The 20891-nt window shown below is 47.3% G+C and overlaps 1 protein-coding gene across 4 annotated transcripts in view; it reads left to right on the forward strand.

Moving 5' to 3' along the window:
- The window catches only part of OVOL2 (ovo like zinc finger 2), a 112900-nt gene that overhangs the window by 62308 nt on the left and 29701 nt on the right, over positions 1-20891 (forward strand). Inside the window, exons 1-2 of one of the 4 annotated variants that reach the window (XM_055265362.2) lie at positions 15919-16424; positions 17082-17302. In XM_055265362.2, coding sequence (XP_055121337.1) covers positions 16325-16424; positions 17082-17302 — 321 coding nt within the window. In that variant the 5' untranslated portion in view covers positions 15919-16324. Of the gene's footprint in view, positions 1-14433; positions 14878-14899; positions 15068-15918; positions 16425-17081; positions 17303-18466; positions 18488-20891 lie in introns of those variants that run through there. The other 3 variants (XM_055265363.2, XM_055265364.2, XM_063633949.1) reach the window with 3 other exon arrangements.

Raw genomic sequence — 20891 nt, forward strand, 5'->3', positions numbered from 1 at the left:
TATATCTCTAATGAGGGGCTTAAAAGCAGGGGCTCTTGACCTTTCTAAGCCTTTTTTTCTCACTTGTAAAATGGGTATGAAAAGAATATTTCTCAGGCTGGGCGTGGTGGCTCAAGCCTGTAATCCCAGCACTTTGGGAGGCCGAGGCGGGAGGATCACGAGGCCAGGAGACCAAGACCATCCCGGCTAACACGGTGAAACCCCGTCTCTACTAAAAATACAAAAAATTAGCCGGGCGTGTTGGCGGGCGCCTGTAGTCCCAGCTACTCGGGAGGCTGAGGCAGGAGAATGGCGTGAACCAGGGAGGCGGAGCTTGCAGTGAGTCTAGATCGCACCACTGCACTCCAGCCTGGGGGACAGAGAAAGACTCCGTCTCAAAAAAAAAAGAAAAAAGAAAAGAGTATTTCTCTCCCACAAGGGCTGCTTAGGGAACAATATGCCCAGAGCATATTACCTAGTAGCTAGGTCACAGGGGCAGTTGATTAACATTGGTCATTGTCTTTTTTTCTGTTTTTTGGAGACGGAGGCTTGTTGCAATGGTGCAATCTCAGCTCACTGCAACCTTCACCTCCTGGGTTCAAGTGATTCTCCTACCTCAGCCCCCCGAGTAGATGGGATTACAGGCGCATGACACCACACCACCACACCTGGCTAATTTTTGTATTTTTAATAGAAACTGGGTCTCACCATGTTGGCCAAGCTGGTCTCGAACTCCTGACCTCAAATGATCCAACTGCCTTGGCCTCCCAAAGTGTTGGGATTACAGGCGTGAGCCACTGCGCCCAGCCTTGTTATCTAAACAGTAGCATAATTCTTCATACAAGCACATACACAAATATGATACCATTTGATTTTCCTAGTGTGATGGTTAATATCAGGTGTTGGCTTGACTGGATTGAAGGATGCCTAGATGGCTGGTAAAGTACTGTTTCTGGGTGTGTCTGTGAGGGGGTTGCCAGAGGAGACTGACATTGAGTCAGCTGACTGGGAGAGGAAGAACCCACCCTCGGCATGGGTGGGCACCATCTAATGGGCTGCCAGCAGGGCTAAAACAAAGCAGGTGGAGGACGGTGGGATAAGCTGGCTTGCTGAGGCTTCTGGCTTTCATATTCCTCCCGTGCTGGATCCTCCCTTCCACTCCCCCTGCCCTTGGGCATCAGACTCCGGGTTCCTCGGCCTTTGAACTCTTGGACGCGCACCAGTGATTTGCCAGGGGCTCTCAGGCCTTTGGCCATAGACTGAAGGCTGCACTGTCAGCTTCCCTGCTTTTGAGGCTTTCAGACTGACTGAGCCACCATATCCCTAGAGCTTATCAGTAGCAGAGCCAGGTTTCAAAGCCAAGTCACTGGCCTTTCAATGCAATCTCCTTCTCATCCCCCACTCAATCGAATGCTGATCAGGAATATTGGAGGACTACCTGAAGTGAGCCTTCCAGAACAATACGGGCTCTTCATGCCAGTCTAAATAGTCTAGAACCACTGTCCAGTACAAATACAATGTGAACAGCCAGGCGCAGTGGCTCACACCTGTAACCTCAGCACTTCCGGAGACCAAGGCGGGCGGATGATGAGGTTAGGAGTTTGAGAGCAGCCTGGCCGACATGGTGAAACCCTGTCTCTACTAAAAATACAAAAAATTAGCCTTGGTGGAGGGCGCCTGTAATCCCAGCTAACTGGGAAGCTGAGGCCAGAGAATCACTGGAACCCAGGAAGCAGAGGTTGCAGTGAGCTATTGCACCACTGCACTCCAGCCTGGGTGACAGCATGAGACTCCATCTCAAAAGAAAGGAAGAAGGAAGGAAGGAAGGAAGGAAGGAAAGAAGGGAGGGAGGGAGGGAGGGAAGAGAAAAGAAAAAAGGAAGGAAGGAAGGAAGGGAGAGAGGGAGGGAGGGAGAGAGGGAGGAAGGAAGGAAGGAAGGAAGGAAGGAAGGAAGGAAGGAAGGAAGGAAGGAAGGAAGGAAGGAAGGAAGGGACTATGTGGACCACAGGTGTAATATGAAATTTCCTAGTATCCTCATAAAAAGTTTTTTAAAGAGCCACACATGGTGGCATGGCCCTGTAGTCCCAGCTACTAGAGAGGCTGAAACAAGAGGATCCCTTGAGCCTAGGAGCTCGAGGTTGCAGTGAGCTGCGATTGTGCCCGTGAATAGCCACTGGACTCCAACCTGGGCAACATAGTGAGATTCCCATCTCTTAAAAAAATTTAAAATAAATAAAACTTTAAAACATTGATTTTAATAATATATTTTATTTACCCTGATATATCCAAAACACTATCATTTCAACATGTAAATGAATATACAAACAGTTAATGTTTTACATTTTTTTCATATTAAATACTTGGAATCTGGTGTGTATTTTACCCTTATAGCACATCTCATTTCAGACTACCCACCTGTCAAGTGCTCAATAGCCAGTAACCACATATAACCAACTGCAGTTCCTATTTGGACAGTGCAGGACTAGAGGCAGATTAGGCATACATTTAGGACACCAGAAAAACAGGAGGAAAAGGAGAGGGGCTGAGAAAGACAGAGAGACAAAGAGAGAGATTCTGCTTTGATGAGTTTAACCAGAACCTTGCAAAATAGCCTAGAAAGTGGAGATTTAAGATAAGCATAGGCTGGGCACAGTGGCTCACATCTGTAATCCCAGCACTTCGGGAGGCTGAGGCGGGCAGATCACCTAAGGTCAGGAGTTCGAGACCAGCCTGGCCAACATGGTGAAACCCTGTCTCTACTAAAAATACAAAAATTAGCCAGGTGTGGTGGCACACGCCTCTGATAGGGGAGACTGAGGCAGGAGAATCGCTTGAACCCAGGAGGTGGAGGTTGCAGTGAGCTGAGATCGCACCATTGCACTCCAGGCTGGGTGACAAGAGTAAGACTCCATCTAAAAAAAAAAAAAAAAAAAAAGACAAGTACATATTTTGTGGTTTAGCATTGTTTTTATTTTGAATTACAATGGGGTAGGGACGATGAGACACCATGATCTTGTCCTCGATCAGAAGACAGCTGAAGGTCTTAATGCTGTCCTAGGACACCAATGGCAGAATCGATGACCCAAGATGTGGCAGCAGAACCCACTGTAGCCAGCTCAATCAGAAAAGGAAGGTGTTAAACACTGCTAGGTAGCTCGTGGAATCTCCGGAGATGGAGACTCCATCCTGGAAGGAAGCGTCCTGAATCGATGCTCAAATTAAAGTGCAGGCCACTCCTGCGAGGGCGTCTGTTTCTGCCATCTCTGGCCAGGATGCCTGAGTAACTAACTACCATTCTTGCTGAGTACAGGGCTCGACCACCAGGAACCTGGCCACAGCACCCTCCAAGCTTCGGAAGTCTCTCTCCATCACCCTTGCCCCAGCAGACACTGGCAGCTCATCTTGGTTCATGTTGTTTATGTTGCTTGTTTTTAACTGGAGTCTATGGGAAAATCCCAGTCATAGAACCTGGGTCACGTGCTTGCACTCAGTAGCGTGGAGTCTGGGAAAGTAATTTGCAGACTCTGTTGTGAGGAAGTTAACTCATAAGTGGGAAATTGCCCAAGCATAAAGGTGTGCAGCAGGTTCCTATAAGCATGATGCACGCCCACTAGGCTAACTGATTGGGTTTTCTCTTTTAAAAATTATTGTGACGGTCGGGCACAGTGGCTCACGCCTGTAATCCCAGCACTTTGGGAGGCTGAGCTGGGTGGATCACCTGAGGCCAGGAGTTCGAGACCAGCCTGGCCAAAATAGTGAAACCCTGTCTCTACTAAAAATACAAAAATTAACCCGGTGTGGTGGTGGGAGCCTATAATCCCAGCTACTCGGGAGGCTGAGGCAGGAGAATCTCTTGAACCCGGGAGGTGGAAGTTGCAGTGAGCCAAGATCATGCCATTGCACTCCAGCCTGGGCAACAGAGTGAGACCCTGTCTCAAAAAAAAAAAAAAAATTATTGTGGCAATCAACAAAAAGAGAAAGTAACCCATGGAATAGGAGAAAATGTTTACAAATCATATATTCAGTATGGGCATACCCAAAATAAATAAGGAAGTCATGCAACTCAATAACAAAAAAACCCCAAATAACCCAGTTAAAAAATGGGCAAAAGACATGAATAGACATTTTTCCAAAGAAGACATACAAACTGGCTTGACAGGTACATGAAAATGTAGTCAATATCACTAATCATCAGGGAAATGCAGATCAAAACCACCATGAGATATCACCTCACAACTGTTATGGTGACTATTATCAAAAAGGCAGAAAATAACAAGTGTTGGCAAGGATGTGGGGAAAATTGTTGGTGGGAATGTAAATTGGTACAGCCATTGTGGAAAACAGTAGGGAGGTTTCTCAAAAAAATAAAAATAGAACTACCATATAATCCAGCAGTCTTACTTCTGGGTATATATCCAAAGGAAATGAAATCAGTATCTCGAAGAGATATCCCCACTCCTGTGCTCACTGCAACATTATTCACAGTAGCCAAGATATGGAAACAACTGAAGTGTTCATCCACAGATGAATGGATAAAGAACATGTGTATATATTATATAGTGTATATATATATATATTTTTTTAATTAATTAATTTTTTTTGAGATGGAGTCTCACTCTATCTCCCAGCCTGGAGTGCAATTGCGTGATCTCCACTCACTGCAACCTCTGCCTCCTGGGTTCAAGCCATTCTCCTGCCTCAGCCTCCCGAGTAGCTGGGATTACAGGCATGAGCCACCACTCCTGGCTATATTTTATTTATTATATGTAATATATATTTCCTTTGGATATATACCTTTCTTTTGTTAATATATAATATATAAATGTAAAATATATATATATAATATGCATATATAACGGGATGTTATTCAGCCTTAAAAAAGAAGGAAATTCTGCCATTTTCTACAACATGGATGAACCTGGAGGACAAGAAATACAGATATTGCATGATCTCACTTACATGTGGAATCTTAAAAAGTTAAATTCATAGAAGCAGAAAGTAGAAGCGTGGTTACCGGGGGATGGGGTGGGGGAAAAGGGGTGATGTTGGCCAAAGGTTACAAACTTTCAGTAATTAGATGAATAAGCTCTAGAGATCTAATGTGCAGCGTAGTGACTATAGTAAATAATACTGTATTGTATACTTGAAATTTGCTAATGGAGGAGATTTTAAGTATTCTCACCACACACATACACACATACACATTTACCTCTGTGAGGTGATGAATATGTTATTAGCTTGACTAAAGTAATCATTTCACAATGTATATGTATAGCAAAACATCACCTATACCTTGAATATATGCAATTTTTGTCAATTATACCTCAATAAAAATTGTCATAAAATATGTCTTACAGACAAGAGTATATATTATATATATATATGTATATATTTTATATATATATACATATATATATATAGTGAAATAATAATAATTATTCTGGCTGGGCACAGTGGCTCATGCCTGTAATCCCAGCACTTTGGGAGGCTGAGGTGGATGGATCACCTGAGGTCAGGAGTTTGAGACCAGCCTGACCAACCTGGTGAAATCCCGTCTCTACTAAAAATACAAAAAATTAGCCTGTAATCCCAGCTACTTGGGAAGCTGAGGGTAGGAGAATCCCTTGAACATGGGAGGCAGAGGTTTCAGTGAACTGAGATCACGCCATTGCACTCCAGCCTGGGCAACAAGAGCAAAACTCCATCTCAAAATAATAATATTAATAATAATAATAATTGTTCTTACTTCCTGGTTTAGAAATCCAACATTACCAGCCTGAAACCATAGCCTCTCTTTTTCTTTCCTTGGGATTTTTGTTGAACTTTTTTGAAAACCCAGCCTGTCTTTGTCTTTCCTTGGGATTTTTGTTGATTTTTTTTTGTTTTGAGAAAGTAATGATTCTTATTGTCAAAACAAGAGATCATAATAGAAGACACAAATAAATTAATGGTTCTGATAATTTTACACTCCAGGGCCTCTCTACGGAAAGTTCAGCTTCTTATTCAGAGAAGATACTATCCACAACAAAAAACAAGTATTTGAGACAGTGTTCAAGACAATAACTGAACTTATACATGGTAAGGAGAAATAAAAAGCCAGTTTCAGCCAGGCATGGTGGCTCACGCCTGTAATCTCAACACTTTGGGAGACTGAGGCGGGCAGATCTCTCGAACTCAGGAGTTTGAGACCAGCCTGGCCAATATGGTGAAACTCCATCTCTACTAAAAATACAAAAATTAGCTGGGCGTGGTGGTGTGTACCTATAGTCCCAGCTACTTGGGAGGCAGAAGCGGGAGAATTGCTTGAATCCGGGAGACGGAGGTTGCAGTGAGCCAAGATGGCATCACTGCACTCCAGCCTGGGCAACAGAATGAGACTCCATCTCAAAAAATAAATAAATAAAATAAAAAGGCTGTTTCCCTATTTCCTTTAGTGTGTGTGTTTTGCATAAAGGGATGAGGTTCATTTTGGTGAAAAATGCTTTCATACAGAAAATTTTGAATTCTTTCGCCTCCCCCACCGCAGACTTTTCAGGCCCTGAACTGATCAAGGAAATAAAAATAAGGTAACACTGGTTTCACACGAACCTCAAGACTATAATCTAACTGTACCTACCAACTTCTTTACTTTAAAGGAAGTTTAAAGTCCATTTACCTATATCAAATCAGTAGACTAAATTATCTCCTTTAGGAAGTTTTTAACCAAACTGGAATTAACTTAACCTCACTTTAAAGTGAAAGACAGGCTTTGCAAGACTGACCAGTGTTTGTTCTGTGGCAAAGAAAGAGAAGCATGCCTCCTCCAGGACTGGCCTAACAGGTACCACATGAAGAACTGGCTGCAGAACAGTAATCCATTAGATATACCAAAAAGCAATGGGACTCAAGGTTCAGCCTAGAAAGAGGGGTTGCTGCCAAGTCTGGCTCTTACCAGACAACCCAGGTCCCAAACAGACCTTAGGTCCCCTAACTGAGAAGCCTGGAGCACAGCGTCAGCAGTCAACAGGGCCCGAGTCGTCTCAACGAGTCAGTGAGCTTTGTTGAATTTATTTTTAATTTTTTTTAGTAGAGACAGGGTTTCGCCATATTGGTGAACTCCTGGCCTCAAGTAATCCACCCGCCTTGACCTCCCAAAGTGCTGGGATTACAAGCGTGAGTCACAGCACCTGGCCATTTTGTTGAATTTTTTTTTTTTTTTTTTTTTGAGACGGAGTCTCGCTCTGTCGCCCAGGCTGGAGTGCAGTGGCGCAATCTCGGCTCACTGCAAGCTCCGCCTCCCGGGTTCACGCCATTCTCCTGCCTCAGCCTCTCCGAGTAGCTGGGACTACAGGCGCCTGCCACCACGCCCGGCTAATTTTTTTGTATTTTTTTTTTAGTAGAGACGGGGTTTCACCGTGGTCTCGATCTCCTGACCTCGTGATCCGCCCGCCTCGGCCTCCCAAAGTGCTGGGATTACAAGCGTGAGCCACCGCGCCCGGCATTTTGTTGAATTTTTTTATTGACATATGATAGTCGTACATATTTTGGGGATACCTGTGATATTTTGATAGATGTATACAATGCGTGCTGATCAAATCAGGGTAATTGGGAAATTCATCACCTCAAACATTTATCTTTTCTTTGTGTTGGGACACTCCTTGTGTATACCCTTTCCTCTCCCCCTGGTGGTCACTACTATCCTGACTTTTGTTATTAGTCATTTTCCTACTGTAACTAATGATGATTTAAATTATTAATTTTGAGATACTACAAATTCATTTGTATTTTTAGTAGAGTTGGGGTTTCACCGTGTTAGCCAGGATGATCTCGATCTCCTCACCTTGTGATCCGCCTGCCTCGGCCTCCCAAAGTGCTGGGATTACAGGCATGAGCCACCGTGCCCAGCCTTTTTTTTTTTTTTTTTTTTTTGAGATGGAGTCATGCTCTGTTGCACAGGCTGGAGTGCAGTGGCGGGATCTCGGTTCACTGCAACCTCTGACTCCCGGGTTCAAGCAATTCTCTTGCCTGAGCCTCCTGAGTAGCTGGGATTACAGGTGTGCACCACCATGCCTGGCTAATTTTTGTATTTTTGTAGAAATCGGGTTTCACCATGTTGGCCAGGCTGGTCTTGAACTCCTGATCTTGAGGGATCTGCCCACCTTGACCTCCGTAAGTGCTGGTATTAGAGGCCTGAGCCACCGCATTTGGCCTGTTGCTTAATGGTTTTAACACATATGTTTGTATTCCTAAATAGCCTATTGTTCACTTTTATGTGTTTAAAAAATAGTTTGAATATTATAATTTTTTTGTAATTTACTTTTTTCATTCAACTATATTTTTGATTGTGTGGCTTTATTGATGTGTGTGGCTGTGGGGCCATTTATTTTTATTGCATAAATTTATCACAATGTATTCATCCAATTAGTTATTGACAGATATTTGGGTTGTGTCTTTTATTTTTAGGTTGAGTTTTTATTTTTCAGAATATTATGAATGATGATATTATGAATATTCTTGCCTGTGACTCTTGGTTCACTAATGTATGACTTTTTCTAGAGATTGCGCCACTGCACTCCAGCCCGGGCGACAGAGCGAGACTCTGTCTCAAAAAAAAAAAAAAAAAAAAAAAAAATGTGGATTGGAATTTCTGGCTCAATTTTACTAAATAAAGTCAAACCTATTGCTTGGTGCCCTCACCAATACTTGGTATTTTCAGACTTCTAGATTTTGTCAGTCTGATATAAAACAGTATTTCATTGTCATTTTAATTTGCATTTTCTTATTTATGAATGAGATTGAGCATCTTTTATATGTTTGTTTATATATTCATGTTTTCCTGGAAATGCCCGTTCATGTCTTTTGCCATTTTTCTATTGAGTTTGTCTTTTTTTGAAAAATTGATTCATAAGAGTTCTTTATATATTCTGGATTCTAATCATTTGTAAGAGAAATGTGTTGAAAAAGTTTTCTCAGCTTATCGTTTAGCATATCATTCCCCTTATTGTGTGTTTTGATAAAAACATTCTTAATTTGTCTACAGTTAAATTTATCAACTTTTTCTTTTCTTTTCTTTTGAGACAGAGTATAGCTCTGTCGCCTAGGCTGGGGTGCAGTGACATTATCTCGGCTCACTGCAGCCTCTGCCTCCCGGGTTCAAGCAATTCGCTTGTCTCAGCCTCCTGAGTAGCTGCAACTACTGGCGCGCGCCACCACTCCCGGCTAACTTTTTGTATTTTTAGTAGAGACGGGGTTTCACCATGTTGGCCAGGATGGTCGCAATCTCCTGACCTTGTGATCTGCCCGCCTTGGCCTCCCAAAGTGCTGGGATTACAGGTGTGAGCCACCGTGCCCGGCCCCAAGCTTTTTCTTTTCTTTTTTAAGTTCACAATTCTTCAAGGTGGAAACCCTTTTTCTTTTGTGGTTTATTTTTTGGGTCTTATTTAAGAAATTCTTTCTTATCCTGTGATCATAAACATATTCCTCTACATTGTCTATATACGTATATGTGTATATGTATTCACACACATCTAAATGTTTAATCCACCAGAAACTGATATGTGTGTTATTCAGTTTCCTTTATTTTTCCCAAATGGATAACCACTTGTTCCAATTCCATGTATTGAATATGACATCTTTCCCAGCTGCACTGCATACCCTGTCTCATAAATCAATGCACACACATGTGTGGGGCTGTTTCCAGGCTCTCTCTCAGGTACCAGTGGTCCCTCTGTGAATGAAAACCACATCGTTTTAATTACCATTGATATCTGATTGATCGAGCCTACACACCTTGTCCTTCAGGAGTGTTTCGACTCTCCTTTCACATAAATTTTGAAAGAAATTTATCGTGTCCCACAAAAAGACTGTCAAGTATTTTTTTAAATTGTATTACATCTATAGATGAATTTGGAGATTTTTGGCCTCTTTGATTCTGAATCTTCCAATCCATTAATATGGTAAAACTTTCCATTGATTAGTGTCTTCTTTAATGTCTTCCAATAAAGTTTTTTTGTTGTTGTTGTTTGTTTTTTAGACAGGGTCTTCTTTTCCGTGGCCCAGGCTGGAGTGCAGTGGCGCCATATGGGCTCACTGCAACCTCCACGTCCTGGGCTCAGGTGATCCTCCCACCTCAGTCTCCCGAGTCTCTGGGACTACAGGTGCACACCGCCACGCCCGGCTACCAGTAAAGTTTTCTAATTTTATATACAAAGAGCTTGCACAATATTTTTAAAAAATCAATTGCAAGGGACTTTGTATTTTTGTTGTGTTTTAAATCATTTTTTCATTAGGCTTTTTATTTTTCTGACTGTTGATGGCATGTAGAAATTTAATTGACACTCAAACCTTACACACTCAGATTCTTTCTTTTTTTCTGTTTTTTTGTTTTGAGACCTAGTCTCACTCTATCGCCAGGCTGCAGTGCAGTGGTGCGATCTCAGCTCACTGCAACCTCCACCTCCCAGGTTCAAGTGATTCTCCTGCCTCAGCCTCCCATGTAGCTGGGACTACAGGCATGCTCCACCACATTCAGCTAATTTTCGTATTTTTTAGTAGAGATGGGGTTTCACCATGTTGGCCTGGATGGTCTCGATCTCTTGACTTCGTGATCTGTCCACCTTGGCCTCCTAAAATGCTGGAATTACAGGCGTGAGCCACTGTGCCCAGCCCACACTCCCATTTTCTACACTGCAACCTTGCTAAACTCTCTTATTAATCCTAGTAATTTACCTATAGATTCTTTTGGGCTTTCCATAGACAATGATACTAACTATAAACAATAGTAGTTTTGTTGTTTTCCCTTATAATCCTTATACTCTTATTTCTTCCTTGCTGTACCTGCAAGGAAGCAATCTAATGTGAGTGGGGTGGTGAGAGCAGGCACCCTTGGCTTGTGCTTGGGTGCTTTTTCCACTAGTGAGTTCAGTGGGTAAAAATACATCATTTTCCTAATATTGTACTATACTTCAATTAAAAGTTTAGGGTGGGCGCGGTGGCTCACGCTTGTAATCCCAGCACTTTGGGAGGCCAAGTCAGGCGGATCATCTGAGGCAGGGAGTTCGAGATCAGCCTGACCAACATGGAGAAACCCCGTCTCTACTAAAAATACAAAAAATTAGCCAGGCGTGGTGGTGCATACCTGTAAATCCAGCTACTCGGGAGGCTGAGGCAGGAGAATCGCTTGAACTCAGGAGACAGAGATTGCGGTGTGCCATTGCACTCCAGCCTGGGGAACAAGAGCAAAACTCTGTCTAAAAAAAAAAAAAAAAGTTTAAATAAAGTTTCCTTAGGAATATTTTCGCAACATCTTACCCTCTCCTCATTGCTGTGTGCTCCAGGGATGCCACTGAGCAGGTTTGTACCTGCCTCCTTTCAACCTGACTATATATTACTGGAGAAAAGAAGTCTTAAGTGAGGGTGCAGTTGGCTGCTTTGAAGAATTTGAAGAACTACCAGGGGGAGGGAGTACACAGGGATTCTCAGCAGCCCTGGATGACAGAGTAAAAGGGGAGATGGAAGGGCAGGAAAGCAGATTTCCACAAGCAGAAAGAAAAGCTTTCTAGCATCATTGTTGTCTAACCGGAGAATAGGTTGCTTTTTGAGGCAGTGAGCTTCCCAGCACTGGAAGTATTCAAGCAGGACTAGATACACACCTACCAATGATGCCGTACAGACCCCTCACCCTCAATATTGGGTGGGATATGGACCACATTATGTCTCTGTCTCTTCCAACTTCAGTCTTGAGATTTGTAAAGAATTGGATTCATTTCTTCTTTTTTTAAAATTGAAATTGTTTTTATTAACATCTTGTGTGTGTTTTTAAGTTCTGAGTATTCAACTTTGACTATGACCAAAATGTCTATACTTAAAGAGGTAACAAGGTATTTAACACATTGTGTAATATGAACCAGATAAATTGCTTTCATAATGAGGGCTCGGTCCAAATAAGGCAGAGGCCACGATCCCAGGTGGAAGGAATGGTAATGAATCTATTTCAAGGCCAATAGCTACACCCAGAATTCACTCAACTCTACCAAACGTACCTGCACTGTCTCAGCAACACATCTCTACAGTTTGACAAGACAATCAAAAGTACATTTTGTACTTAATGTAATAAGAGGCTCAGATATAAATGTCTACTTTCATATATTTTTAACTTATGCAGATTGTTTGCTATTTAATAAATAGGTTAAACTGACTTTGTTGCAAATGAGATATGAGGATGTGCATATGAAGAATAATTGTCCTAGGAGCAGTGGCTCACACCTGTAATCCCGGCACTTCGGGACACTGAGGCGGGTGGATCATGAGGTCAGGAGCTCGAGACCAGGCTGGCCAACATGGTGAAACCCGTCTCTACAAAAAAATAGAAAAATTAGCCAGGTGTGGTGGCGGGCGCCTGTAATCCCATCTACTCGGGAGGCTGAGGCAGGAGAATCACTTGAATCCAGGAGGCAGAGGTTGCAGTGAGCTGAGATTGTGCCATTACACTCCAGCCTGGGCAACACAGTGAGACTTTTTTTAGATAGAGTCTTGCTCTGTCACCCAGGCTGGGACGTAGTGGGGCAATCTTGGCTCACCGCAACCTCCGCTTCCTAGGTACAAGTGATTCTTCTGCCTCAGCCTCCCGAGTAGCTGGGATTACAGGTGTGCACCACCATGCCCAGCAAATTTTTGTATTTTTAGTAGAGACGGGGTTTCACCATGTTGGCCAGGCTGGTCTGGAACTCCTGACCTCAGGTGATCCGCCTGCCTCGGCCTCCCAAAGTGCCGGGATTACAGACGTGAGCCACAGTGCCCAGCGGAACTTGAATGGTACTTAGTTTCTCATAGCCTATTTTCCCTCCTTCTTAAAAAATGGGACAAATAATACTGCCAAATGAATGTAAATAAAGGTATTTAGGAAATAATGTGAAAAAGATTTAAAGCATTATTTACTTTTTCTTTTATTTTTTTAATTTTAGATTTGGGGGTACATGCGCAGGTTTGTTACATGGGTAAATTGCATGATGCTGAAGCGTGGGCTTCTAATGATCCTATCTCCCAAACAGTGAACACAGGCCGGTTGTGGTGGCTCATGTCTATAATCCCAACACTTTGGGAGGGCGAGGCGGGCGGATCACTTGAGTTCAGGAGTTCGAGGCCAGCCTGGCTAAAGTGGCAAAACCCCATCTCTACTAAAAATACAAAAATTAGCCAGGTGTGGTGGTGCATGCCCGTAGTCCTCGCTACTTGGGAGGCTGAGGCACGAGAATTGCTTGAGCCCAGGAGGCAGAGGTTGCAGTGAGCTGAGATCTCACCATTGCACTCCAGCCTGGGGACAGAGGGAAACTCTGTCTCAAAAATAAAATGAAAATAAAAACAAATAGTGAACATAGTACCTGACAGGTAGTTTCTCAAGCCTTTCCCCCTCTCTCCCACCCCACTTTTGAAATCCCCCGTGTTAACTGTTCCCATCTTTGAATCTGTGTGTACCCAATGTTTAGCTCCCACTTCTAATTGAGAACCTACAGTATTAGATTTTCTGTCTCTGAGTTAATTTGCACCAGATAATGGCCTCCGGGTGCATCCATGTTGCTGCAAATATGTGATTTCATTCTTTTTGTGGCAGCATAGTATTCCATGGTGTATATGTACCATATTTTCTTTTTTCAGTCCACCACTGATGGGCACCTGGGTTGATACTATGTCTTTCCTACTGTGAATAATGCTGCCATAAACACACAAGTGTTTATTGGTAAAGCGATTTATTTTCCTTTGGTTGTATACCCAGTCATTGGATTGGTGGGTCCAATGGTAATTCTATTCTTAGTTCTTTGAGAAATCTCCAAACTGCTTTCCACAGGGGCTGAATTAATTTGCATTCTCACCAACAGCGTATAAGCTTATAATAGCAGTGCAAGAAAAGGAGAATCGCGTTCATTTCTCATCCTGCTTTCTGGGATACTCTAGCAACTCCTCTCATAATACTTAGAAAACCGACCTTACAATGGAGACAAGTCAGCCAAGATAAAAGCTGGTTCTTTGTATATGTTAATAATTTTGATAGACCCCATCACGTCTGATCAAGAAAAAAGAGAGAAATAAAACACATTAAAATTCCTTTCTCCTCAAGAAGCACCCAGCAAATATCGTAGGTGTGCCTCCAACGATCATAGAATAAAAGCGTTGTTATCCTGTTGAGTCTTCATCCCCAAACCTATAAAGGTTGCATTGCTTTGGAGGTTTCTAGCCTTATACCTCATCATCCTATAATCTTTTAAAATAATACAAATAGGCAAAGTAGTCAAGGCACTCACTGGTTTGAAATCCAGTGAAAGAAAAAAAAAGCTTTGTTAATGGAGTTGACAGCCTCTTCTGTATAATTGGGAGTGCTGAACGAAGTTCTGAAGATTTTTAAAGACTAGGAATAATTCTGTAACTTCATAGTTGTACTTTATTTTTACTCTTCCATTCACCCAAGCTCCTTCTTTCTAGCAAATCCCGTTTGTTGGCGGATACAAATACATCTGCAGAGTCTCCCGGAAGCTGCCCCATCAGCCTCATAGACAAGAAGCCTTGTTTTCCTGCACCGCTACAGAAATGTCTTCCTCCTCCTCCTCCTCCCGCTCACCGTGATCAAAGTCTTTTTCGTCCTTAGCTGGTTTTTCTTAGAGAAAAGCTGGAGTTCAGAGTTCAGTCCAGAAAGGGTGACTCCTTGAGGGCAGACCTAGAGGCGCCGCGCACCGGTCCCGCCCGCAGCCCCGGCAGAGCTGCGCCCCGGCTCCCTGCGCCGCGCGAGTCCGCCAGTAGCGCCGAGAAATCCGTTACCAGGCGGTTGTGTCCCCAAGGGCCATTCAGGGCGGAAGGGAACAGGGAAAACCGCTGTATTGATTCCCGGGTCCTGTAGGCTGGGAGCTCGGAGGGTCAGGTTACAGACAGGTGAGGCTGGCTGTTGGGTGAGCCGTGGGCTCCAGGGCATCCCTGACCAGACGCGCCCCCGCAGCACCCGGCAGCTGGCACACGTCTGACGACCTCCTGGAGGAGGGCGACCGCAGCGACACAGGAGGCTGTGCCGGTTGTCCTGGGCGCACCCGAACAAGGCCTTGGGAAGGGCAGCGCGCCCCGCAACGTGAGCACAACTGCTTTAGAAACTTGGCATATTTTACCAACTCCCCCTCCTTCTCCCCCTCTCCCCTCCAGGCATAAAGGTTGATAAGAACAAACAGATATAATAATAAATGCAAAGCTTTCCTACCTCCCCATTAGGGGCGGCGAGAAGATGTGGCCAATGTTCACTATGCTAGCTTCCTGGAAAGGTATTTCCCAGTCTCAGAATTTGGGGATCGGGTGGTTAGGGGAGGCAATGGTGGGAGTGGGCGAGGATTGGGGGCTTGTTTTGAAGCTGCATTTGCATAATATGCTCCTGGCTTTTGTTTCTATTGTGTGTTTACTTGGGGTGAGGGGGCTCTCGGGGGTGCAACGTCTTGTGAGGAGAAGCTGCTTTGGCGGGGCAAGCCTTGTTTTTCTTAGATTCTATGATACTAGTCAGAAAAATAACATGTTCTAAAGATGCCGAATTTTTAAATTTATTTTTACTGCTTATGGGGGGGGGGATGTTGTAGTTGATGGATAGCTTAAGCCCCTAAGCCCCCACCCCCCCCATTATTAATAATCAGAGTCCTTGGAAGTCTCCCGCCGCCTCCCCCTTCTGACCGCCCAGATTTCATCAAGCCCCAGGAAGGCTCCACAAGGTTCAGAGGAACTGAGCCATTTTCTGGCTCGTCGAAGACAAATCCACCGGGCGGGGGAGGGGGGCAACTCGTGGGAGGCCCCAACTCACCGGAGGGGTGCCCTGGGAGGCGAACCTGGGGTTTACCTCGAAGAGCTCACCTCGAGGTGCAGGTGATGGGGGAATGGGGCGGGGGTTGATTAAAAAATGTTCTTCCTTTCTTAAAAAGAGGAGGGGGAAGAACAGACTTTAAATTCTTTTGCAAACATTCATGCCTAAGGAAGGGCTGGAACAGGCAGCCCCGGCCGCCGGAACCGGTCGGACAGGTAGCGAGCTTGTTGACACCGTTATGTTGCAGGGCGCATGCTCACTCCCAAGTTTCCTGGTGCCTTTTCTATTCCACCTTATGAAACTTTTTCCCCGGCGTGGTCTCGCTCGCGATTTAAAGCATAGGTGTCGCCGAGCCGGGAGGCTGGGAGTCGCCAGGCGTGCGGGGGAGAGGCCTGGGCCGCGCCGCGGCGGGGGGTGGAGGAAGAGGGCAGGCGAGGCGGGAAGGTGGGCTCTGGCCGCCGGGAGCCGGGGACCGAGCCGCCGCCGTCGCCCCTAGCGGGGAGCAGCCGGGAGGAGGGGGCCGCAGTCGGGAGAGGGGACCCCACCATGCCCAAAGTCTTCCTGGTGAAGAGGAGGAGCCTGGGGGTCTCGGTCCGCAGCTGGGATGAGCTCCCGGATGAGAAAAGGGCAGACACCTACATCCCAGGTGAGCGCGCGCGGGGCCCGGGCCTGGGCGCTGGGCTCCCGGGGTGGGGGAAGGGGTGGCGGGTCTTCTCTGCTCATCGGCAGGGGCGGGCTCCCCACCTCATCCCCCTCTTCCGGGGGGCACACGGGGGTCTTCTAGGCGGGGTAGGGTGGGCAATGAGGGACTGGGTTGCCCTAGACTCTAGGCGCCCCCTTCCCCGTAGTGGGATCCTCTAATTGCCCGGCGGCGGGACCGTTGGCTGCCGCGCGGGCCGAGGTCTCCCAGGAAAGGGATTGAAAGCCAGCAGAGGCTACCCCCAATCTCACGTCCTCATGGGGGTGCACAAAGGCCCGCCAACCCTTCTGGTGCTAGGTGGGGAGAGGTCAGACCCGCCTCCCCCGCCCCGAGAGGAAACTTGGCGCGCGGGGTCCTCCGCCGCGCGTGGCCGCCTGGTTCCTCGTGGGCGCCGGGGCTGGGACCGGGAAGAGGCCCCGAGCACCCCAAGCTAGCTCTATGGGCCGATTCGGGGCTTTCTCGCCACCCCCGCGACGTTGCCCACTTGGCGAGGTGCCCAGGTCCGGGGCGGGGCGGCGGCAGCACCGCCCGCAGGTCAAACTGCCGCGGGCGTGCGGGCTGACGCCGAGTGTGTGTGTCGGGGTGCGGCCCCTCCCTCCACAGTGGGCCTGGGCCGCCTGCTCCACGACCCCCCCGAGGACTGCCGCAGCGACGGCGGCAGCAGCAGCGGCAGCGGCAGCAGCAGCGCGGGGGAGCCTGGAGGAGCTGAGAGCAGCTCGTCCCCGCACGCCCCCGAGCGCGAAACCCCCGAGCCCGGCGACGCCGAGGGCCCCGATGGACACCTGGCGGCCAAGCAGCGCCCGGTCGCCAGATCGAAAATCAAGGTACTGTGTCGACTCTGCCCCCGCCGCCACCTGCACCACGCCCTGGCGTCGGGCTCCCGGGGCCGGCGCCCCTCCCTGCCGCGCCCGCCCGCGCAACCCGGCACCCGCGCCCCGAGCGCGCCCGCAGCGCGGCTCCTGCACCTGCCCCTGGGCGGCGGCCAGGGCGCCTCGGCGCGTCCTCCCGCCCGCAGGGTAGCTGCTGCGCAGGGGCGGCCGGTTCCCGGAGTGGGGTCCATCCTCCCGGTGGCCCCGCCTGATGCCGAGTGCTGCCTCTGGAACTGCCGAAAAGGCACAGGCATCGCTGCCTTCCGCCAGCAGCCCGTTCTGTGCGCTAGGCCTGTAGAATAACCAAGGCCGTCGGAGTTCCGGAGGTCGGAAAGGAAGCCTCAGCGCTCTCAGAAATTCCACCCTCTGGGACGCAGTTCCTGGCGCCGCGATTCTGAGAGTTCACCCCCCATGCTTATGTTCTGGACATGGGAGACAGCTTGACACGTAGTGGGCCTCTCCCAAAATAAGCGGTTCCCAGTGTCTGTCAGACAGGAGGCTTGTGCGCGGCACTTGAGATCTGTCATCTTTCCAATCTTGAGTTAAACTGATGGGTAAAAGGGTTCAACTACAGATTTCTCGAGCGCCCCTACCCCAGTGGATTGGAGTGTTTCCTCTCATCTATGGTCGCGCTTCGGGGCCCCCTCGAACATTCTGGACGCCCACCTGCGCTTTCGGGCAGAACTTCCATGATGGTCTGCTTAAAGGTATCCGCTACCCACCAAGATTTAGGAATCCCATTCCACTGACTCAGCCAGCTGGAGCTAGGGGGTGGTGGTTTATGATCACTTGACCCCACTTTCTAGCCTGGTGGGCCGCAGTGCTACACTGTGCACCCCCTAGACCTCCGGTGCAGGTGGTAATTCCAGGGCTCTCCGGTGCCCTCTCGCCACCCAGACTGGGAGTAGAGGGCAGTGGGGAGGGAGAGACTGGGCTTTGCTGTGGATTGAGAAAGCAGCCCTCATTTTCCTGGGAGAGGCCACCCCTCCCCTGTGCGCATTCATATTCCCAGGGTTTGACTCCGGGGTGGGCTGAGGCGCATTTGGTTTTGAATTGAGGTTTGAGGCTTCAGCGGGGATCCAAAGGAAAGACCTCTTTAAAGAAGAAGCTGCCGATACCGTGCGGGCCGGCAGCTTAGCGGTAAGTGTGAGGGTGAGGTTCAAAGTCAGCTGGCCTGAGGCTCTTCCGGGCGAGGTGGGGTTAAGTGGGAGGGAGCAATTTGCCTGAGGCTGGTAGCTCTGCCCTTCGGGAAATTCTACAAAGTGTCCCACTTGCATATTTATCACCAGGCTGGAAGGACAATTGTAACGTTGTTTTGGGAGCCTCTGCAGCTAGTTTGCCCCTCTGTCCCCCAATTGCCCAGATTCCGCTAGAGAGAAAGTGACAGATTCTCATCCAGTCTCTTAACCAATATTTTAGGCAATCTCTTCTGCCTCAGGCACACAGGGCCGTTGGAATCCTGGATTAAAGGAAGACGTAAACCAATCTGATTTCCTAGATTAGTTGCCTGTGCGCTGGGGGAAGGGGGGCGGGGAGGCACAGTTCACTCCTGAACCGTTAAGAGTCTTCTTTCCATAGTTTCCAGGGGAGTTTTTATTTACTGGGGATGTTTAGGTTTCTTCTTTCTGCCTCTATCCCCAGAAAGGAGACATTTTGGTGTTAATATGCTCCAAGCCTCCAGAATTATTATCAGCCATGGCATTGGCGGTTTTCAAATGACTGACCAAATTGCCTGTGACTTAGCATGTTGTATAATTATAAAGCTCTTTCCAAGGCGTGCTGAACTCACAGTTTCTCTAAGAATTAGTTTCTTTTCTTTTCTTTTTTTTTTTTTGAGGTGGAGTTTCGCTGTTCTTGCCCAGGCTGGAGTGCAATGGCTCAATCTCAGGTCACTGCAACCTCTGCCTCCTGGGTTCAAGTGATTCTCCTGCCTCAGCCTTCCAAGCAGCTGGGATTACAGGCATATGCCACCACCGCCGGCTAATTTTGTAATTTTAGTAGAGATGGGGTTTCTCCATGTTGGTCAGACTGGTCTTGAACTCCTGACCTCAGGTGATCTGCCCGCCTCGGCCTCCCAAAGTGCTGGGATTACAGGCGTGAGCACCACGTCCAGCCAAGAATTAGTTTCTTAGGCAGCGGGCTCCCAGGACCACAAGAAGGGCAGGTTTGAGCCATTGCCTGGCACAGAGAAGCAACACTCTGCCCATCTAACACCTGGGGTGTGCAAGGCAGCAGGAGGTAAAAATGCTCCCACCCTGGTGTTCCTTCCAGAATCATCTGGCAGTAGCAGTTAATCATGTAAGCTCTGGCTTTGTCCCTTCTTAGATGTGGACCTTGAGTGGCTCACCCACTGGGCTCACCCCTCTGGGCCTCGGCTTCCTTATCTGTAAGATGATAATAATGATACCTACTTGATAGCATTGTGAGGATAAATGAGTGGAGGGTAGAACATGGTATGTGCCCAATAACCGTAGATAGTATTCAGGTTAATAGGGAGACACAAACATTATTAACTCTGCTGCAGGACAGTGAATGTGAAACCAGAATTCCAAACACAGACATGACCGATTTGAGTGAGGAAAGTGTCCTGATATGGATTTGAAGGCCTGGGAGAAGGGAGGGGGTGGGCCTGAGGGCAGTGTGGGCTGAGTCCCGCAGCTGGAGCATAGAAAGGACGAAGCTCTGGTGGCTGAAGATACGAAACAGGGCTTGCTGGGGTCAGGGAGAGAGCTGGCGGTAAAGAGCTGGAAATGTAACCAGGACAGGGTGAGATGGTGAAGGGGCCAAGCCGAGAAGTGTGGGTCTCCTGCTGGGCAGAGGAGAAGCTCTGGATGATGTAAGAAGGAAAACCTCAATTGGGTTCCTCTTTATTTATTTATTTTTATTTATTTTTTGAGACAGAGTCTCGCTCTGTTGCCCGGAGCTGGAGTGCAGTGGCGCAATCTCGGCTCACTGCAAACTCTGCCTCCTGGGTTCAAGTGATTCTCCTGCCTCAGCCTCCCAAGTAGCTGGGATTACAGGCACCTACCACAAAGCCTGGCTGATTTTTGTATTTTAAATTGAGACAGAGTTTCGCCATGTTGTCCAGGCTGGTCTTGAACTCCTGACGTTAGGTGATCCGCCCACCTCAGCCTCCTAATGTGCTGGGATTACAGGTGTGAGCCACCGTGCCCTGCCATTTGGGTCCCTCTTAACAGCTGTGGTCATGGATACATTGTCTCCTCTGAGCCTCAGTTCCTTCATCTGTAAAGTGGAGGACTCAAAGAATCAGCCTCCTAGAAGAGTTGCATAGATTAAATGAGATAGTGGGTGTAACGTGTTTAGCTTTCTGCGCATGTGTAAACTGCCCAAGAGGAAGTTAGCTGACAGTGACATACAGCAAGTTTTAATGCCCAACATTGTGGTGGCTACAGTAAGGACATGGGATTCACTAACCTGATTTTGTTGATGGATGGATCTGGAAAAGGAGTCCGAGGTGCAGATTAGGAAATGTGGCTGGCCCTTCCCAGCCTATCTGCCTTTTGACGGTGTGCCTCAGGGCAGA

This window comes from Symphalangus syndactylus, chromosome 24 (genome assembly GCF_028878055.3).
Source record: "Symphalangus syndactylus isolate Jambi chromosome 24, NHGRI_mSymSyn1-v2.1_pri, whole genome shotgun sequence".
Classification (NCBI taxonomy): Eukaryota; Metazoa; Chordata; class Mammalia; order Primates; family Hylobatidae; genus Symphalangus; species Symphalangus syndactylus.